The sequence below is a fragment of the Erpetoichthys calabaricus genome, chromosome 2 (assembly GCF_900747795.2).
Source record: "Erpetoichthys calabaricus chromosome 2, fErpCal1.3, whole genome shotgun sequence".
Lineage (NCBI taxonomy): Eukaryota > Metazoa > Chordata > Cladistia > Polypteriformes > Polypteridae > Erpetoichthys > Erpetoichthys calabaricus.
In genome coordinates this window covers 8,129,582-8,145,898 of record NC_041395.2, presented here as the reverse complement: position 1 = coordinate 8,145,898, position 16,317 = coordinate 8,129,582, and the positions used below count along the sequence as shown (strand labels likewise).

Sequence of the window (16,317 nt, the reverse complement as noted above, 5' to 3'; positions counted from 1 at the left end):
CTCAGAACTGGCAGAAACCAGTGGGACCTAGGTACACCCATCTACTGCCCGGAGAAGTCTGGCCAGAAGTGGTCTTCATGGAAGAGTTGCAGCCAAAAAGCCATACCTGCGACGTGGAAACAAGGCCAAGCGACTCAAGTATGCACGAAAACATAGGAACTGGGGTGCAGAAAAATGGCAGCAAGTGCTCTGGACTAATGAGTCAAAATTTGAAATATTTGGCTGTAGCAGAAGGCAGTATGTTCGTCAAAGGGCTGGAGAGCGGTACAATAATGAGTGTCTGCAGGCAACAGTGAAGCATGGTGGAGGTTCCTTGAACGTTTGGGGCTGCATTTCTGCAAATGGAGTTGGAGATTTGGTCAGGATTAATGGTGTTCTCAATGCTGAGAAATACAGGCAGATACTTATCCATCATGCAATACCATCAGGGAGGCGTATGATTGGCCCCAAATTTATTCTGCAGCAGGACAACGACCCCAAACATACAGCCAAAGTCATTAAGAACTATCTTCAGCGTAAAGAAGAACAAGAAGTCCTGAGTATGAAGTGATGGTATGGCCCCCACAGAGCCCTGATCTCAACATCATCGAGTGTGTCTGGGATTACATGAAGAGACAGAAGGATGTGAGGAAGCCGACATCCACAGAAGATCTGGGGTTAGTTCTCCAAGATGTTTGGAACAACCTGCCAGCCGAGTTCCTTCAAAAACTGTGTGCAAGTGTACCTAGAAGAATTGATGCTGTTTTGAAGGCACACCAAATATTGATTTGATTTCGATTTCTCTTTTGTTCATTCACTGCATTTTGTTGATTGATGAAAATAAATGATTAACACTTCCATTTTTGAAAGCATTCTTTGTCTACAGCATTTTTTCACACCTGCCTAAAACTTTTGCACAGTACTGTATTTAGTCTCGCTGATCGGACATAAAACCGCAGTGAGAAGGCACAAGGTGAGTGAGGCAGACAGTACCATGCTGTCCTGAAGGGGGAGCATGTGAGCCCAACAGGCGCTCGTTGCTGCTGACGCTGAGGCGCCGATAAGTTGGCGACATCAGAAAGTCATGGGCACTGCGGCAGGACATTTATTTTAATTTTTTTTTCCGACTGACTGCCAAAATGGAAGATGAAGACTTTTAAAACTAAAGGAAAATAAGGAGGACTTTTACAAGAAAGTAAGTGATGGAGTTTTACATGGAGAAGGACAGGCGCATGGACTTCATTTACAAATAAAGCTAAGACCATAAACGGTTTTCAATTTTATAAAAATGGGATCAGACTAACAATTCAATATTTAAAAACTTAATTTTGACCATAAATAAAATATTTATGTTTTTCTTGTTATCCTTTTCTTTAAAATTGATTAAAGCATCAGAATGAAAGGCTTTGAAAAACAATTAATTATTTCAATTAAGGTCCAAATTGAAATCCATATTTTTTTGTTTTGTACACCACTCTATACTTTCCTTTGTATTGAATGAGTTTGAATTGTGGAATTGCAACGACAAATTTAGAACATGTGGAGGGTGAGGAGCAAATGCGCTCTCTCTACTCTCTCTCACCGCTCGCTGTAAATGTCACTTTCTTTCTTAGCGTAATATGCGCCTTACCTGTCTATGTGTGTGTAAAGAATAAGATATGAAACATAACCAGTGAGTAAGCGACTCTTTGGGGTTCATATATTTGTAAATCTGTGGTGGGCTGGCGTCCTGCCCGGGGTTTGTTTCCTGCCTTGCGCCATGTGCTGGCTGGGATTGGCTCCAGCAGATCCCTGTGACCCTGTAGTTAGTATATAGTGGGTTGGATAACGGATGGATGGATTTTTGTAAATCTGACTCTGAAGGAGTCACCAGCCATGAACCTCATCACACGTCATTGCACCCACATAGAAAACAAAGGCCATGTGCCCCGTGGTTACTCTCACAGGTGAGCGTCAGCATATCATAATCTTTTAGACCAATAGCGTGAGTTTTCCGCATTTGACTTATACGACCGACATTATAAAATACCGGAAATGATACGGTAAAATCAAGCCCCAACTTAATTTATATTCCCCCCACTGTAGAGGATTTGTTCAAAACATTTTTTAAAAACCTGGCAGGACCTCATCAATAATATTTTAGAGTAAGCATTTATATTGGTGGAGAAAGACCCATTTCCCTCTTTATTACTCTTCTCAATAGTTTTGCTCCAGGCTGTTGGCCTGCCTCTCTTTCTCATGGGTGCGGGTTCAATTCAATTTAGTTTTGTTAAGTTTCACTTGCTTGTATGGAGTGTTAAATTAAAAAAAGATCAAATAAATAAATAACCGTGTAGCGGTGTCTCTAAAGCCACACACGGGTCTAGCGTGACGCACGGGCTTCTCAGTACTCACCTGTAATTAAGCTTGAGACAATGAGGGGCAGGATGAGCATCTTCAGCATTCTCATGAGGATGTCTCCGGGGAAGGCAATGACCATAATGATATCTTCATGAAGTGGAGAAGCGAAGCGCAGAAGACACCCACATACGGCCCCCATGATTACACCTGGAAAACAAGAGCAGAGTAAAGTGAAGGGTTAGCTAGAAACCAAACCTCAATGCATCCACCACCCTCAGGAGGAAGACCCTGCCAAACCCATCTTTTTGGACAAGGCGACCACCCAGGGAATCATTCACAAAAGTATACCTCCGAATGAAATTAGACTTTCGAAAAGCCTTCGACACCACACTGCAGATTACTTCTAACACTAGAAGCTGTAGGCATCTGGATGACTTGCATCACGCGTACTGCGCCAGCAATTAAACGGGGTTGGTTTGTTAAAGCCCATCGAGGTATTGTTTACGTGTTGTGTGGCCACACATGAAATAAATTGTGGTTGTTGTAAAGGCCCAACCAACCAAGTGCTCACTGGTGGATTCATCCCAGAGACCCATCTCTAAGAGGAGGACCAGTTGGCCATGGGAATGCCTCAGTATCCCTCCAGTTGGATGGGAAAATGGACATCTGGACATCTTTGACCACCCCCACCTGGACCCCATAGCACAGTGTTTCTTAATTTTTTTGTTTCTCACGACTCAGCCTTGACCTTCTTGGCCTTCCAGAATCATTGTCGACACTCATCCAAGATGAATGAAAGAGGTTGGAGGGGGTGAGGGGGGGTGCCCCTCCTGGTGAATCACCACCGACAATCATCCCCTGTGACAGAATTGCCACAGTAGGTCATAGAGGGTCTCTCCTGCTCCCTCACTCACACCACTCTTTCTTCTCTCCCTCAATCATCTATTTTTGATACCCAAACCCAATTCACCTCTCAAATGTGGTAGATATGTGTATGAGTTCATTATATAATGGCCACCATGCTACCACTCTCAGAATGGTGCCATCTTGCATCCAGCATACTGTATGTCCCTTCCGTCCATCAGGGGGTCAGGAATGTTGTCCAGCGCAGGATGGTGGAGCTCCGGGGTAGGGTCGCTCCTGCTGTGACAAGAGTGACCAACCACTTCAACTGGGGCGAGGGATGGTGGCGGGAACACGAAGGATTGACTCTTGCCGAGGAGAACGTAAGGGATAAGCACAAGAAACCTAAGAAATCTGAAAAACGAGAGGAGACCATTCAGTCCATCTGTCGCCCGTTTGTTTGGCTATTAGCTAAGCTAAAGGCGGAGTGGTGGCTCTGATGCTGGTATCCAGAAGGTTGCCGGTTTGAATCCCCGCCACTGCCAAAAGAGATCCTACTCTGCTGGGCCCTTGAGCAAGACCCTTAACCTGTGATTGCTCCAGGGGTGCTGTACAATGGCTGACCCTGCGCTCTGACCCCAAGGGGTATGCGAAAACTAACAAATTCCTAATACAAGAAATTGTACAAGGCGAAATAAAGAACAAAAAAAAAGCTGTCTCAGCATCTCAGTGAGGTCCTTCCTAAAGGTCATCAAGGCTTCTGCTTCAACTCCAAGTCTTGGTAGTTTGTTGAAGATTCCTACAACGCTTTGAGAAAGGAAGGGCTTCCTGATCTCAGTCCTAAATGCACTTCCCGGTAATTTCCACTAACGTCCCCAAATACCTGCTTCATGGTTAACTTGAAAGGACTCTGCTGGATCTGCTTAGTCAATGCCTTTGAGGAGTTTGAAGACCAGGATGAGGTTCCCCGCACGGTCTCCTCTGCTCATGACTAAGCAGGCCTAATTTTGAGAGTCTGCTGGAGTAGGACATGTCCTTAACTACTGGGATGCACCTGGATTCTGTTGTTCTGCGCAACTTCACATGCTGCTATGTCTTTAATTGTGTCTCCTCTTAATCTCTGACTACTTAAACTGTAAAGGCTCAGCTCTTTTAATCTTCCCTCATCACTCATCCCCTGTAGTCCTGAATCAGCCGAGTCGCTCTTCTCTGGACCACCTCTAGTGCTGCTATGTCTTTATGGAGACCCAAACTGCACCCAGGACTCCAGATGAGGCCTCACCAGTGTGTTACAAAGCTTGAGCAGAACCTCCTGTGACTTGTACTCCACACATCAAGGCGTTATATAACCTGACAGTCTGTTAGCCTTCTTAATGTCTTCTGAACACTGTCTGGCGGTCGATAGTGTGAAGTCCACTACGGATCCTAAATCGTTTTCATCAGGTGGACTTTCGATCTTTAGACCTCCCGTTGTATTTTCAAACCTCACATATTTACTTCCTATACGTAATTCTTTACATTTACTGACAATAAATCAGCCACAAATCTGCCCAAGCCTGCATGCTGTCCATGTCTGTCTGTAACAATTCAATGGATTCAAGATCATCTACCCGTCCTCCTAGTTTGGTGTCATCTGCAAACTTAACCTGCTAATTGATTTTATTATTGTCCAGATTGTTCATGTATGTATGTTAAAATTAGCCGTGCCAACCATCTAAGGGGAGTTGAAATCAAAGTAACCAACATTGAGACCTCAGAGTTAACACTTGCACTGCACCATCTATTGGAATGCATTTTGTAATGAATGTAGTAATAAAATGCATTGCATTTGTCATTTCAACAGATGGCGCATCACGAACATTTATAGTAATAAAATGGCTTACTGCTAATGTTTGTGATGCGCCATCTTTGGAGTGAGAAATGCAATGCATATCTCTCTGTTATCTCATTGGGTATGGGAATGGTAAAAGCAGTGTTAATGTTTGTGATGCACCATCTGTTGGAATGACAAATGAAGTGAATTTTATTACTACAAATGTTTGTGATGACAGAGCCATAGCAACTGGGCTGACACACACACACTTACCATTTTATTAAGGTGGACGGACAGCAGCCCCTGCACTGCCCCCTGCTGGCCACCACTCTTAACAATCACCTAATTCTGTAAAACTTCCTTTCACCGTAACCCGTTGCTTTCCTGTGTTTTGGGCCAATTTTGTACCCTGTGACCTTTAGGGGGCACCACAGAGCACCCACACCTCAGACACAATCACATAGACATAAGTCTTGGGTTCAAATGTAAGGGTTAATACAATCAAAATATCAAAATCAGATCAATCAAGAAAATCAAAAGGGTTTCTTCACACAGTTGTTGCTAAATATGAGCAAAATACAATTCTCTCTTCTTCTCTTCCTGTCTTCCTCTTCTTCCAATTCTCACAGGTGAGCTTCGTCCGTCCTTTATATACCACCGGGTGAGGGAGAGCAGCTCCTTTTGAGGAAGACCTGGGAGTATGTCTGGTGCCAGGGCATTGCACCTTGGAACCACTTGTGGGTCAGGTGGAAGCCCCATAAAGTAGGGATCATGGATCCCCCTAGCGGCACCCATGGAACTCAATGGGGTTGTTCCATGGGACTACAATTCCCAGCATGCCCTGATGGTGTCTGTATGAGCACCATATCCCAGGGAGGCTGGCATCTAGCATGTTGGAGGAGTAAACAATTCAATCTTTATCTCTAATATCCTGGCATCCTAGCTGGGCAAGGTTCTTCAGTACCCTTCTGCTGGGATGCCAGCGTATTTCCTTCCACATTGGCATTCCCTTCAAGCTCCTGGCTGAGGCAGAGAATGTCCTGCCTTCCTTAATTCTCAGTCATTACTCTGGCTTCCCAGCTGGGTACGATCCTGGGGGTCCTTTTAGAGAGGAACACCATCATGGCAACCCACTGTGGCCACTAGGGGGAGCCACGCCACTGAGCCCCGAACCCCAGACACAATGTTACCCAACACAATTCCAGGTCCAAATAAATGGATTTTTATTTTTCACCAAAACTTTTAAATAGAAACACCAGCCAAAATACTCCAAAATAAATCAAATTCTTCCTGCTTCTGCATCTAGTAGCGTGCCACCCTCTGCCTTCTGACTCTAAGCTGGACTGAGGAATGCTTCTGGTGCCACAGTGTGCACCTCTGGGTCAAATGGAAACCATGGAGGTCCTACCTGGATAGTGCCTTCTAACGGGACCCCTGACAGGGTTGCACAGTCCGACTCGAATTCCCATGAGGCCCTGCAGGTCTTCAAACTGGGACACCACAGGAGGACCACTGCCACCTGTCATATGGGAGATAGAATTGCCTCTGGCATCTGACATCTTCTGGTCCATCATATATATGACTCTGCAAGAAGCTGTTTCCTCGTCCAGCTGGTGCACTCATCTGTCCATCTGCTGTGGCCTCCCGTCCTGGCCGGGATAACCTGTCCATCCTCTCCGGCTCTTACACCATAGACAAGCATACAGCCACACTCACTCATCTCACACCGATTTAGAAAGTCCAACAAAGAAAACACCAAACTCATCTATGGCCCTGTGATGAAGCAGCACTAACTGCTGTGCCACCCCATTACAGATCATTCCTCTGATTTTAACTTGGAGAACCTTGCCGTTAAAATCCTTAACTTCCAGTGCGCATAGGGACCTCGACACAGTGGTCTTTATCGGTGATTCACATGGGGAGCCCAAGGTGCTAAATGCTTGAAGGTAACTCCGCTTTTCTGCGTAACCACATCAAGTCTCCAGCTGCTATCAATTTCTATAAAATACACACACAGAGACGGTGCATCTGCCTTTACGATTCTTCTGGGATGAAGAACTGCAGCCGAAGTCCAATTAAAAAGACGCTGCTTGGAACGCGAGGCGGTGACTCATTTTAAAGCCCCCCCTTCCCAGCTATTCTATCCGACCGACCGAAGAAATATTTGATTGAAAAGCAGATATTTTTAACAAATGCTATTTAAAGCTGCTTCTTTGAAGTGCTGCATTCATTACGGTGGACCTTGATAAAATGAATTGAATGCATTGTGGGAAAAAAATAAAAGCAATGCCTCTGTGAGTGCGCCGTTTACTTAAAGATAATAAACGAATTGTATGTTTGAGTGTACGGGAGAAAAAGACGAATCTGGGTAACGTCAAACAAGTGAGTAAGTTAGGTCCGTGTTGGCTCCATATGCCCCTTCATAGACTGCAAGTGCCAGAACACCACTGTGAGTGTGGGACATGACGGACTGGCACAAATAACAGCAACGGTTAACAGCATGAGGGGCAGAGCAGTCGTGTTCCATTCAGGGTGTGCTCCCTGCCATTTGTTTACAGTCATATGAAAGAGTTTGGGAACCCCTCTTAATTCTTTGGATTTGTGTTTCTCATTGGCTGAGCTTTCAAAGTAGCAACGTCCTTTTAATATCTGACATGCCTTATGGACACAGTAGGATTTCAGCAGTGACATTAAATTTATTGGATTAACAGAAAATATGCAATATGCATCATCACAAAATTAGACAGGTGCATAAATGTGGGCCCCCCAACAGAGATATGACATCAATACTTAGCTGAGCCTCCTTTTGTCCTCTAGACGCTGTCCTCCTATAGCCTCTGATGAGTGTCTGATTCTGGATGGAGGTATTGTTCACCATTCTTCATACAAAATCTCTCCAGTTCAGTTCAATTTGATGGACAGCCTGCTTCAAATCATCCCACAGATTTTTGATGATCTTCAAGTCAGGGGACTGTGACGACCATTCCAGAACATTGTACTTCTCCCTCTGCATGAATGCCTTTGTAGATTTCCAACTGTGTTTTGGGTCATTGTCTTGTTGGAATATCCAACCCCTACGTAACTTCAACTTTGTGACTGATGCTTGAACATTATCCTGAAGAGTTTGTTGATATTGGGTTGAATTCATCTGACCCTCGACTTTAACAAGGGCCCCAGTCCCTGAACTAGCCACACAGCCCCACAGCATGATGGAACCTCCACCAAATGTGACAGTAGGTAGCAGGTGTTTTTCTTGGAATGCGGTGTTCTTCTTCCACCAAGCGTTTTGTGATCACCACATAACTCCATTTTTGTCTCACCCATCCAAAGCACTTTGTTCCCAAGTGAATCTGGCTTGTCTAAATGAGCATTGGCATACAACAAGCGACTCTATTTGTGGCGTGAGTGCAGAAAGGGCTTCTTTCTCATCACCCTCACATACAGATGTTCTTTGTGCAAATTGAATTGTAGAACGATGTACAGATACACCATCTGCAGCGAGATGTTCTTGCAGGTCTTTGGAGGTGATCTGTGGGTTGTCTGTCACCATTCTCACAATCCTGCCCATATGCCACTCTTGTATTTGTCTTGGCCTGCCAGACCTGCTGGTTTAACAGCAACTGTGCCTGTGGCCTTCCATTTCCTGATTCCATTCCTTACAGTTACACAAACTGACAGTTTAAACCTCTGAGATGGCTTTTTGTAGCCTTCCCCTAAACCAGGAGACTCAACAATCTTTGTTTTCAGATCTTTTGAGAGTTGCTTTGAGGATCCCATGCTGTTACTCTTCAGAGGAGAGTCAAAGGGAAGGAAGCCCAACTTGTAATTGACCACCTTAAATCCCTTTATATCTCATGATGGGACACACCTGTCTATGAAGTTCAAGGCGTAACGAGCTCATCACACCAAGTAATCAGCATTGAGCAGTGACAGACATTCAAATCAGCACAATGACAAGGGGACCCACATTTGTGCACAGCCAGTTTTTCACATTTAATTTCATTTCATACAACTAAATACTGCGTCACTAAAAATCTTTGTTCGGAAAACACTGCAGTACTCAGATGTTCCTAGGAAATGAAAGACAGACCACTGTTATCTTTATTGTTGAAAGGAGAGTCAATTATTATGCAGGCTTTTCATATGACTGTATTTTCCATTCTTGTGCTTTCTTTGTTTAAATTAAATTATGATTTTTTTATATGGTTATTGTAATTATGATTTTTTTGTTTCATTACTGTTTATTTCCTATTCATTTTATGTGCTGTTCTCCTGTGTGCCTTGTACTTTGTGGGTGGAGCCTCAGGAGGCGGGGCCATCACCAATGGCGCTTGTGTCTCACATCATGAAGGCCTTTGAAGGGCTGGTCCTGGACTATAAGGAGTCCTCTTGTGGTGGACCACCCGGGCCCACTGCAGTTTGACTATCAGACACAGAATGGAGTGGAGGATACAATGATCTGTCTGCTCTTTAAGGCTGGATAGAGCTGTGCTTGATTTCTCCTCTGCCTTTAATACCATCCAGCCATCCGTGTTAAGAGGATGACTCAGAGATATGCAAGTGGATGAGCCTATGGGGTCCTCAATAATGGACTATCTGACAGGGCAGACCACCATCTGTGAGACTCCAGGACTGTGTGAGCAACACAAGGAACAGGCCTGTCTGTTTTACTCTTCACTCTGTACCCCTCAGACTAGAAATATAAGAGCAGGTCACATCATTTGAAGACATTCTCAGGTGATTCTGCACTTATGGGGGGCATTGATAAGAGGGGGAGGTGAGACAAAGTCAGGGGGAGAACTTTGAGAATTGTCACCATCTTAAAATCAGCATAACCAAGGAACTGCTTATTGACTTTCAGCACACCAACAAGCCTCAGTGTCTGGTCACAATTCAAGGTGGTCCAATTCTACAAGTACTTGGGGGTCCACATTAATAACAGGCTGGACTGGTCTTGTGAAATAGAGGAGCTATAGAAGAAGGGGCAAAGCAGACTCTTTTTCCTTAGGAGACTGAGCTCTTTTAATGTGGGGAGTGACAAACTGGACATCTTCTACGACTCTGTGAAGGCCAGTGGGGTGTGCTGGGCTGGTGACATCACTTCAAGATAGGACCACCGAATCAACAGGCTAAATAAAAGGAGCAGGCTCAGTTATGGGAAACCACTCTGGACCCCCTTGGTGGTCATAGCAAAGGAGAGAATGATGACAAAGCTTAGTGCCATTATGAAGAACGCTGCACATCCTCCTCCAATGAATTATTCATCAGAAGTGTGTCAAGAAACATGACATGGGGGTCCTTTATACTAATGGCATTATACCTGTATTGTAGTGCATCCCCGGGACTGGCACTGCCAAGTCAGAAGTTTTCTTTCTTTTTCCATTTTCTTGCTGTTGAGTCACTCTGGTGTGTTTTCTGACCATAAATGTGTGTGTATATTTATTTATTTATTTATTTATTTATTTATTTATGTAATTGTCAGTCTCTCATTTCCTAACCCACTTAGCCCTGAACAGGGTCGCAGGGGTCTGCTGGAGCCTATCCCAGGTAGCACAGGGCACAAAGCAGGAACAAACCCCAGACAGGGTGCCAGTCCATCGCAGGGTGAACACACCGACCCTAACAAACACACACTAGAGCCAAATTATCCATCCCAGTCAGTTTGGATAGCAGTAGTGTCCGCTGGAGCATGAAGTATAAACCTGGCCTAAATGTCTCTGTAACTCACATAAAGCATTTAGGTCCCATAATAAACATTTAAATACAATGTACCCCCTGTGTCTCATGTAGATACCCCTTTATCTCTCACTTCGGTCACGTATCTTCAAGGTATATAAACCCCTGGGTCTGGTTAGTTGTGGTACGCAGCCATTTGAACCCCTGTCTATGCGCTTCTCTTTGTCTCGATCCGACTGTGGACATCACTCGCCTTGTAAGCGTCTTTTAAAGCTTTATTGTTTAACTAGTCATTTAGCCCGTTACAATAATGGGCGCTAGAACAGTAGATCTAGATAGATAGATAGATAGATAGATAGATAGATAGATAGATAGATAGGAAAGGCACTATATGATAGATAGATAGATAGATAGATAGATAGATAGATAGATAGATAGATAGATAGATAGATAGATAGATAGATAGATAGATAGATAGATAGATAGATAGATAGATACTTTATTAATCCCAATGGGAAATTCACATTTTCCAGCAGCAGCATACTGATACAATAAATAATATTAAATTAAAGATTGATAATAATGCAGGTGAAAAAAAGACAATAACTTTGTAAAATGTTAAATGTTAACGCTTACCCCCCCCCCGGGTAGAACTGAAGAGTCGCATAGTTTGGGGGAGGAACGATCTCCTCAGTGTGTCAGTGGAGCAGGACGGTGACAGCAGTCTGTCGCTGAAGCTGCTCCTCTGTCTGGAGATGATCCTGTTCAGTGGATGCAGTGGATTCTCCATAATTGACAGGAGTCTGCTCAGCGCCCGTCGCTCTGCCACAGATGTCAAACTGTCCAGCTCCATGCCTACAATAGAGCCTGCCTTCCTCACCAGTTTGTCCCTCTTCTTTATGCTGCCTCCCCAGCACACCACCACATAGAAGAGGGCGCTCGCCACAACTGTCTGATAGAACATCTGCAGCATCTTATTGCAGATGTTGAAGGACGCCAGCCTTCTAAGGAAGTATAACCGGCTCTGTCCTTTCTTGCACAGATCATCAGTACTGGCAGTCCAGTCCAATTTATCATCCAGCTGCACTCCCAGATATTTATAGGTAGTAATGTAATGTAATGTGCATAAACATTAGTAGGAACAGTCTATATTAAATGGCAAGGGACTTTGCCCTCATTCTTTTTGTTGGTCGTATTTTTCTTTCTTTCAGCCTTTCTTTTGTTGATGTTTACTTGCTGAGCTCACCGTTCTTCATGGGCTGCCGCCGTGTATTGTGTGTCTTTAATTTTCTGTGACAGTAATACTGTCTTGTATGTCCGCTGGCTTGTACGTCCGTAATATACCTTTAATTTTCTCTGGCGGTAATACAGGCGTGCGCGTCGGTAATATACCTTTAATCTCCTCTGACAGTAATACTGGCTTGTATGTGGCTGTAATATGCGTCACTGTATTGTGTACCTTTATTTTCCTCTCGCAGTAATACTGGTTTGTATTTCTGTAAAACGCCTGTAACTTTCTGTGACAATAATATCGCGCATCGCACCGTGCTCCGCGCATGCGCACTTCACCAGAAGACACCCACACAGGGAGACCTGGATGCACACAGGGATTTTATTAAAGAGGATGTATGCTGTGTGCTCTGTATATCGCTTTCTAAATCATTATTTATTGTCTTTGGATCTACACCTGTATGCTTCTTTTGTATATATTTCAGTTTACAACGAGGTACGTCCAACTGGGACGTGCAGTCAGGCTCTGCCTCACACTGAAAAAAGTATAAAATTGATGTTGTTCATTCAATGTAAATTTTCTCTTTCAAGCAACTTAAGATTAGTCATTTAGTGTTGTAGCTTGAAATATTTGGTGTCAGATCTCAATCAAAGTAAAAAAAAATGTTTGTACCAAAGTAGGTTATGGTGGAGGACATAAACGTAAAAATCCTATTTCAGTTAGCCTAATATTTTAGGTTGTTCATGTGCTGTGTGTGAGGGGGCCATTTGTATATTCTTCTGGTAGAACTTTTCCAGCGTGCTGGCTTTCCATCTTCCAAAAAAGAAGAAGACTTTCCCGAGTGGAGTGGATGTGGCCATACAGGTCTGGTCATTTTCAGTAGCAGACTTTTATAACGGAGGATTTCTGGTAAGTAACCCTGTGTCTCAACTGTTAATTTTAAGTATAAGAACTCATAATAAAACATACTTTCAAGAAAGGTGTAGAAACGTTTAATAAGTTTTTGTTGTATATTTAAGATTTACACTGCAAAATGCTTGTGAATTGGCACTAGATTTTGAAATGAATGTAAAAAGTACAGCATTGGAATGTGTTATCTTCATAATATTTCTAATAGCATAAAAATAGGTTAGGACCAATAAAACATTTTAAATTGTAACAACTTAAAAAATTGATTTAGTTCAGTATAAAACAAGTGAATTGCACCCAATCACTCTAAATGATTTTCCTCAACTTAAAAAATAGATTTACTTCAGTATAAACAAAGGAATTGCACACTGTAAAAAAAATAATGTCACATTTACAGTAAAATACTGGCAGCTGGGTTGCCAAAATTTTACTGTAACAAATAAGGTGACAATATTTTTAGATCTACAGTATCATTTTGTAGTAGAAACTATTTGTTCTTCCATCCATCCATCCATCCATTGTCTCCCGCTTATCCGAGGTCGGGTCGCGGGGGCAGCAGCTTGAGCAGAGATGCCCAGACTTCCCTCTCCCCGGCCACTTCTTCTAGCTCTTCCGGGAGAATCCCAAGGCGTTCCCAGGCCAGTCGAGAGACATAGTCCCTCCAGCGTGTCCTGGGTCTTCCCTGGGGCCTCCTCCCAGTTGGACGTGCCCGAAACACCTCACCAGGGAGGCGTCCAGGAGGCATCCTGATCAGATGCCCGAGCCACTTCATCTGACTCCTCTCGATGCGGAGGAGCAGCGGCTCTACTCTGAGCCCCTCCCGGATGACTGAGCTTCTCACCCTATCTTTAAGGGAAAGCCCAGACACCCTGCGGAGGAAACTCATTTCAGCCGCTTGTATTCACGATCTCGTTCTTTCGGTCACTACCCATAGCTCATGACCATAGGTGAGGGTAGGAACATAGATCGACTGGTAAATTGAGAGCTTCGCCTTATGGCTCAGCTCCTTTTTCACCACGACATACCGATGCAGAACCCGCATCACTGCGGACGCCGCACCGATCCGCCTGTCGATCTCACACTCCATTCTTCCCTCACTCGTGAACAAGACCCCGAGATACTTGAACTCCTCCACTTGAGACAGGATCTCGCTCCCAACCCTGAGAGGGCACTCCACCCTTTCCGGCTGAGGACCATGGTCTCGGATTTGGAGGTGCTGATTCTCATCCCAGCCGCTTCACACTCGGTTGTGAACCGATCCAGAGAGAGCTGAAGATCACGGCCTGATGAAGCAAACAGGACAACATCATCTGCAAAAAGCAGTGACCCAATCCTGAGCCCACCAAACCGGACCCCCTCAACGCCCTGGCTGCGCCTAGAAATTCTGTCCATAAAAGTTATGAACAGAATCGGTGACAAAGGGCAGCCCTGGCGGAGTCCAACTCTCACTGGAAACGGGTTCGACTTACTGCCGGCAATGTGGACCAAGCTCTGGCACCGATCGTACAGGGACCGAACAGCCCTTATCAGGGGGGCGGTACCCCCATACTCTCGGAGTACCCCCCCACACGGATTCCCCGAGGGACACGGTCGAATGCCTTTTCTAAGTCCACAAAACACATGTAGACTGGTTGGGCAAACTCCCATGCACCCTCCAGGACCCTGCTAAGGGTATAGAGCTGGTACACTGTTCCGCGACCAGGACGAAAACCACACTGTTCCTCCTGAATCCGAGGCTCGACTATCCGACGGACCCTCCTCTCCAGGACCCCTGAATAGACTTTTCCAGGGAGGCTGAGGAGTGTGATCCCTCTGTAGTTGGAACACACCCTCCGATCCCCCTTCTTAAAGAGGGGGACCACCACCCCGGTCTGCCAATCCAGAGGCACTGTCCCTGAGGCGTGTCAACCAAGACAGCCCTACAACATCCAGAGCCTCGAGGAACTCTTTGCAACAAATTCCAACAGAAGGGACTGTCTAACCATAACCAGAAATTCATGTTGTGTAATAAATATGCCAATCAATAAACAATATGTATTGTCAGAGTCAAACCCCAGTGCACAGTTTGCATCAGTTAAGTAACAACAATCAATAGAAAACTTGTTTTTTTTTTTTGTGAAAAATTATACTTTATTTACATATATGTTTGGGTGATATATATATAAAACACAATCTAGTACTCTTACAATCTATAACTATCTACGAATTCAAATAGAAACGACTGTATTGAGCTATAGTCTAATACAGTCTTACACTACCCCTTACCTACTACACCTTATTTACATATATATTGGTCATAAACACAATAATATTTGGTTATTTACTACATTCAATTTAGTATTCCACATTCTATTACTTTTTGCAAGTTATTGCAGTCTCGATCAATAGAAAACATGTTTTTATTAATATTTTTTTTTTAATGTCTAAATTCCATTACTTGGGACAAACGCCATTTAGCCTGTCCCCTTTTCACTTACATTTACAGAACTTTTTCTTTTCAGTGTCTTAGCTTTGAGCACACACACAAAGTCGGGCCAATTTGCTAATTCACTGTCACCCATCACCATTTCACCACCGAGACACAACAATTCTTTTTTTCCCCAAAATACTCTATTAAATGGTCTTTACCTTTTTCTTTCATGCCTTGTTCTTATTCAACTGGTCTTCTTTTATTTTCTGTGCCTCCTCTACCTCTTTCTCACATTTCTGTAACAGTCTTTGAATTGAGACATTCTTATTATGTACCACCAGTTCATTCCTTTCCATCCATCCATCCATCCATTTTCCAACCCGCTGAATCCGAACACAGGGTCACGGGGGTCTGCTGGAGCCAATCCCAGCCAACACAGGGCACAAGGCAGGAACCAATCCCGGGCAGGCTGCCAACCCACCGCAGGACACACACAAACACACCCACACACCAAGCCCAATTTAGAATCACCAATCCACCTAACCAGCATGTCTTTGGACTGTGGGAGGAAACCCACGCAGACACGGGAGAACATGCAAACTCCACGCAGGGAGGACCCAGAAAGTGAACCCAGGTCCCCAGATCTCCCAACTGCGAGGCAGCAGCGCTACCCACTGCGCCACCGTGCCGCCGTTCATTCCTTTCCCACCATATATTTTCTTTAACTATATTAATTAGTTTCCATTGACTTTTGCCATTTTTTCATTCAATTCCTTCCCCACTAATCCATACAACACTCTCTTCTTTGTTATTTCTTCTTTCCCTAATCACCCTTCCCATTTCTCTAATACACCCTTCCAAATCTCATGTGCTCTTTCGTAATGCCAAAACACATGTGCCAATGTTTCTACTTCCATACAGTTCTCTCTCGGACATTTCGAAGTTTTTGCTACCCGCCTTTTATACATCGTGGCATTTGTCGGCAGCACTTCATGTATTATTAGCCATATCTCATCATACCCAAACATAGAAGAATAGCAAACATGTACCATTTAATTATACACATTAAAAACAATTCAATGTTTAACCCCTTGTTACCTAACTTTATTTACAATT

The 16,317-nt window shown here is 44.1% G+C and overlaps 1 protein-coding gene across 1 annotated transcript in view; it reads right to left on the bottom strand.

Annotated features, from left to right (window-relative positions):
* slc1a2b (solute carrier family 1 member 2b) overlaps positions 1–16,317 on the bottom strand; it is a 202,220-nt gene that overhangs the window by 46,553 nt on the left and 139,350 nt on the right. The window contains exon 3 of the mRNA XM_051923611.1: positions 2,374–2,526. Within this exon, the coding sequence (XP_051779571.1) occupies positions 2,374–2,526 (153 nt within the window). The remainder of the gene's footprint in view (positions 1–2,373; positions 2,527–16,317) is intronic.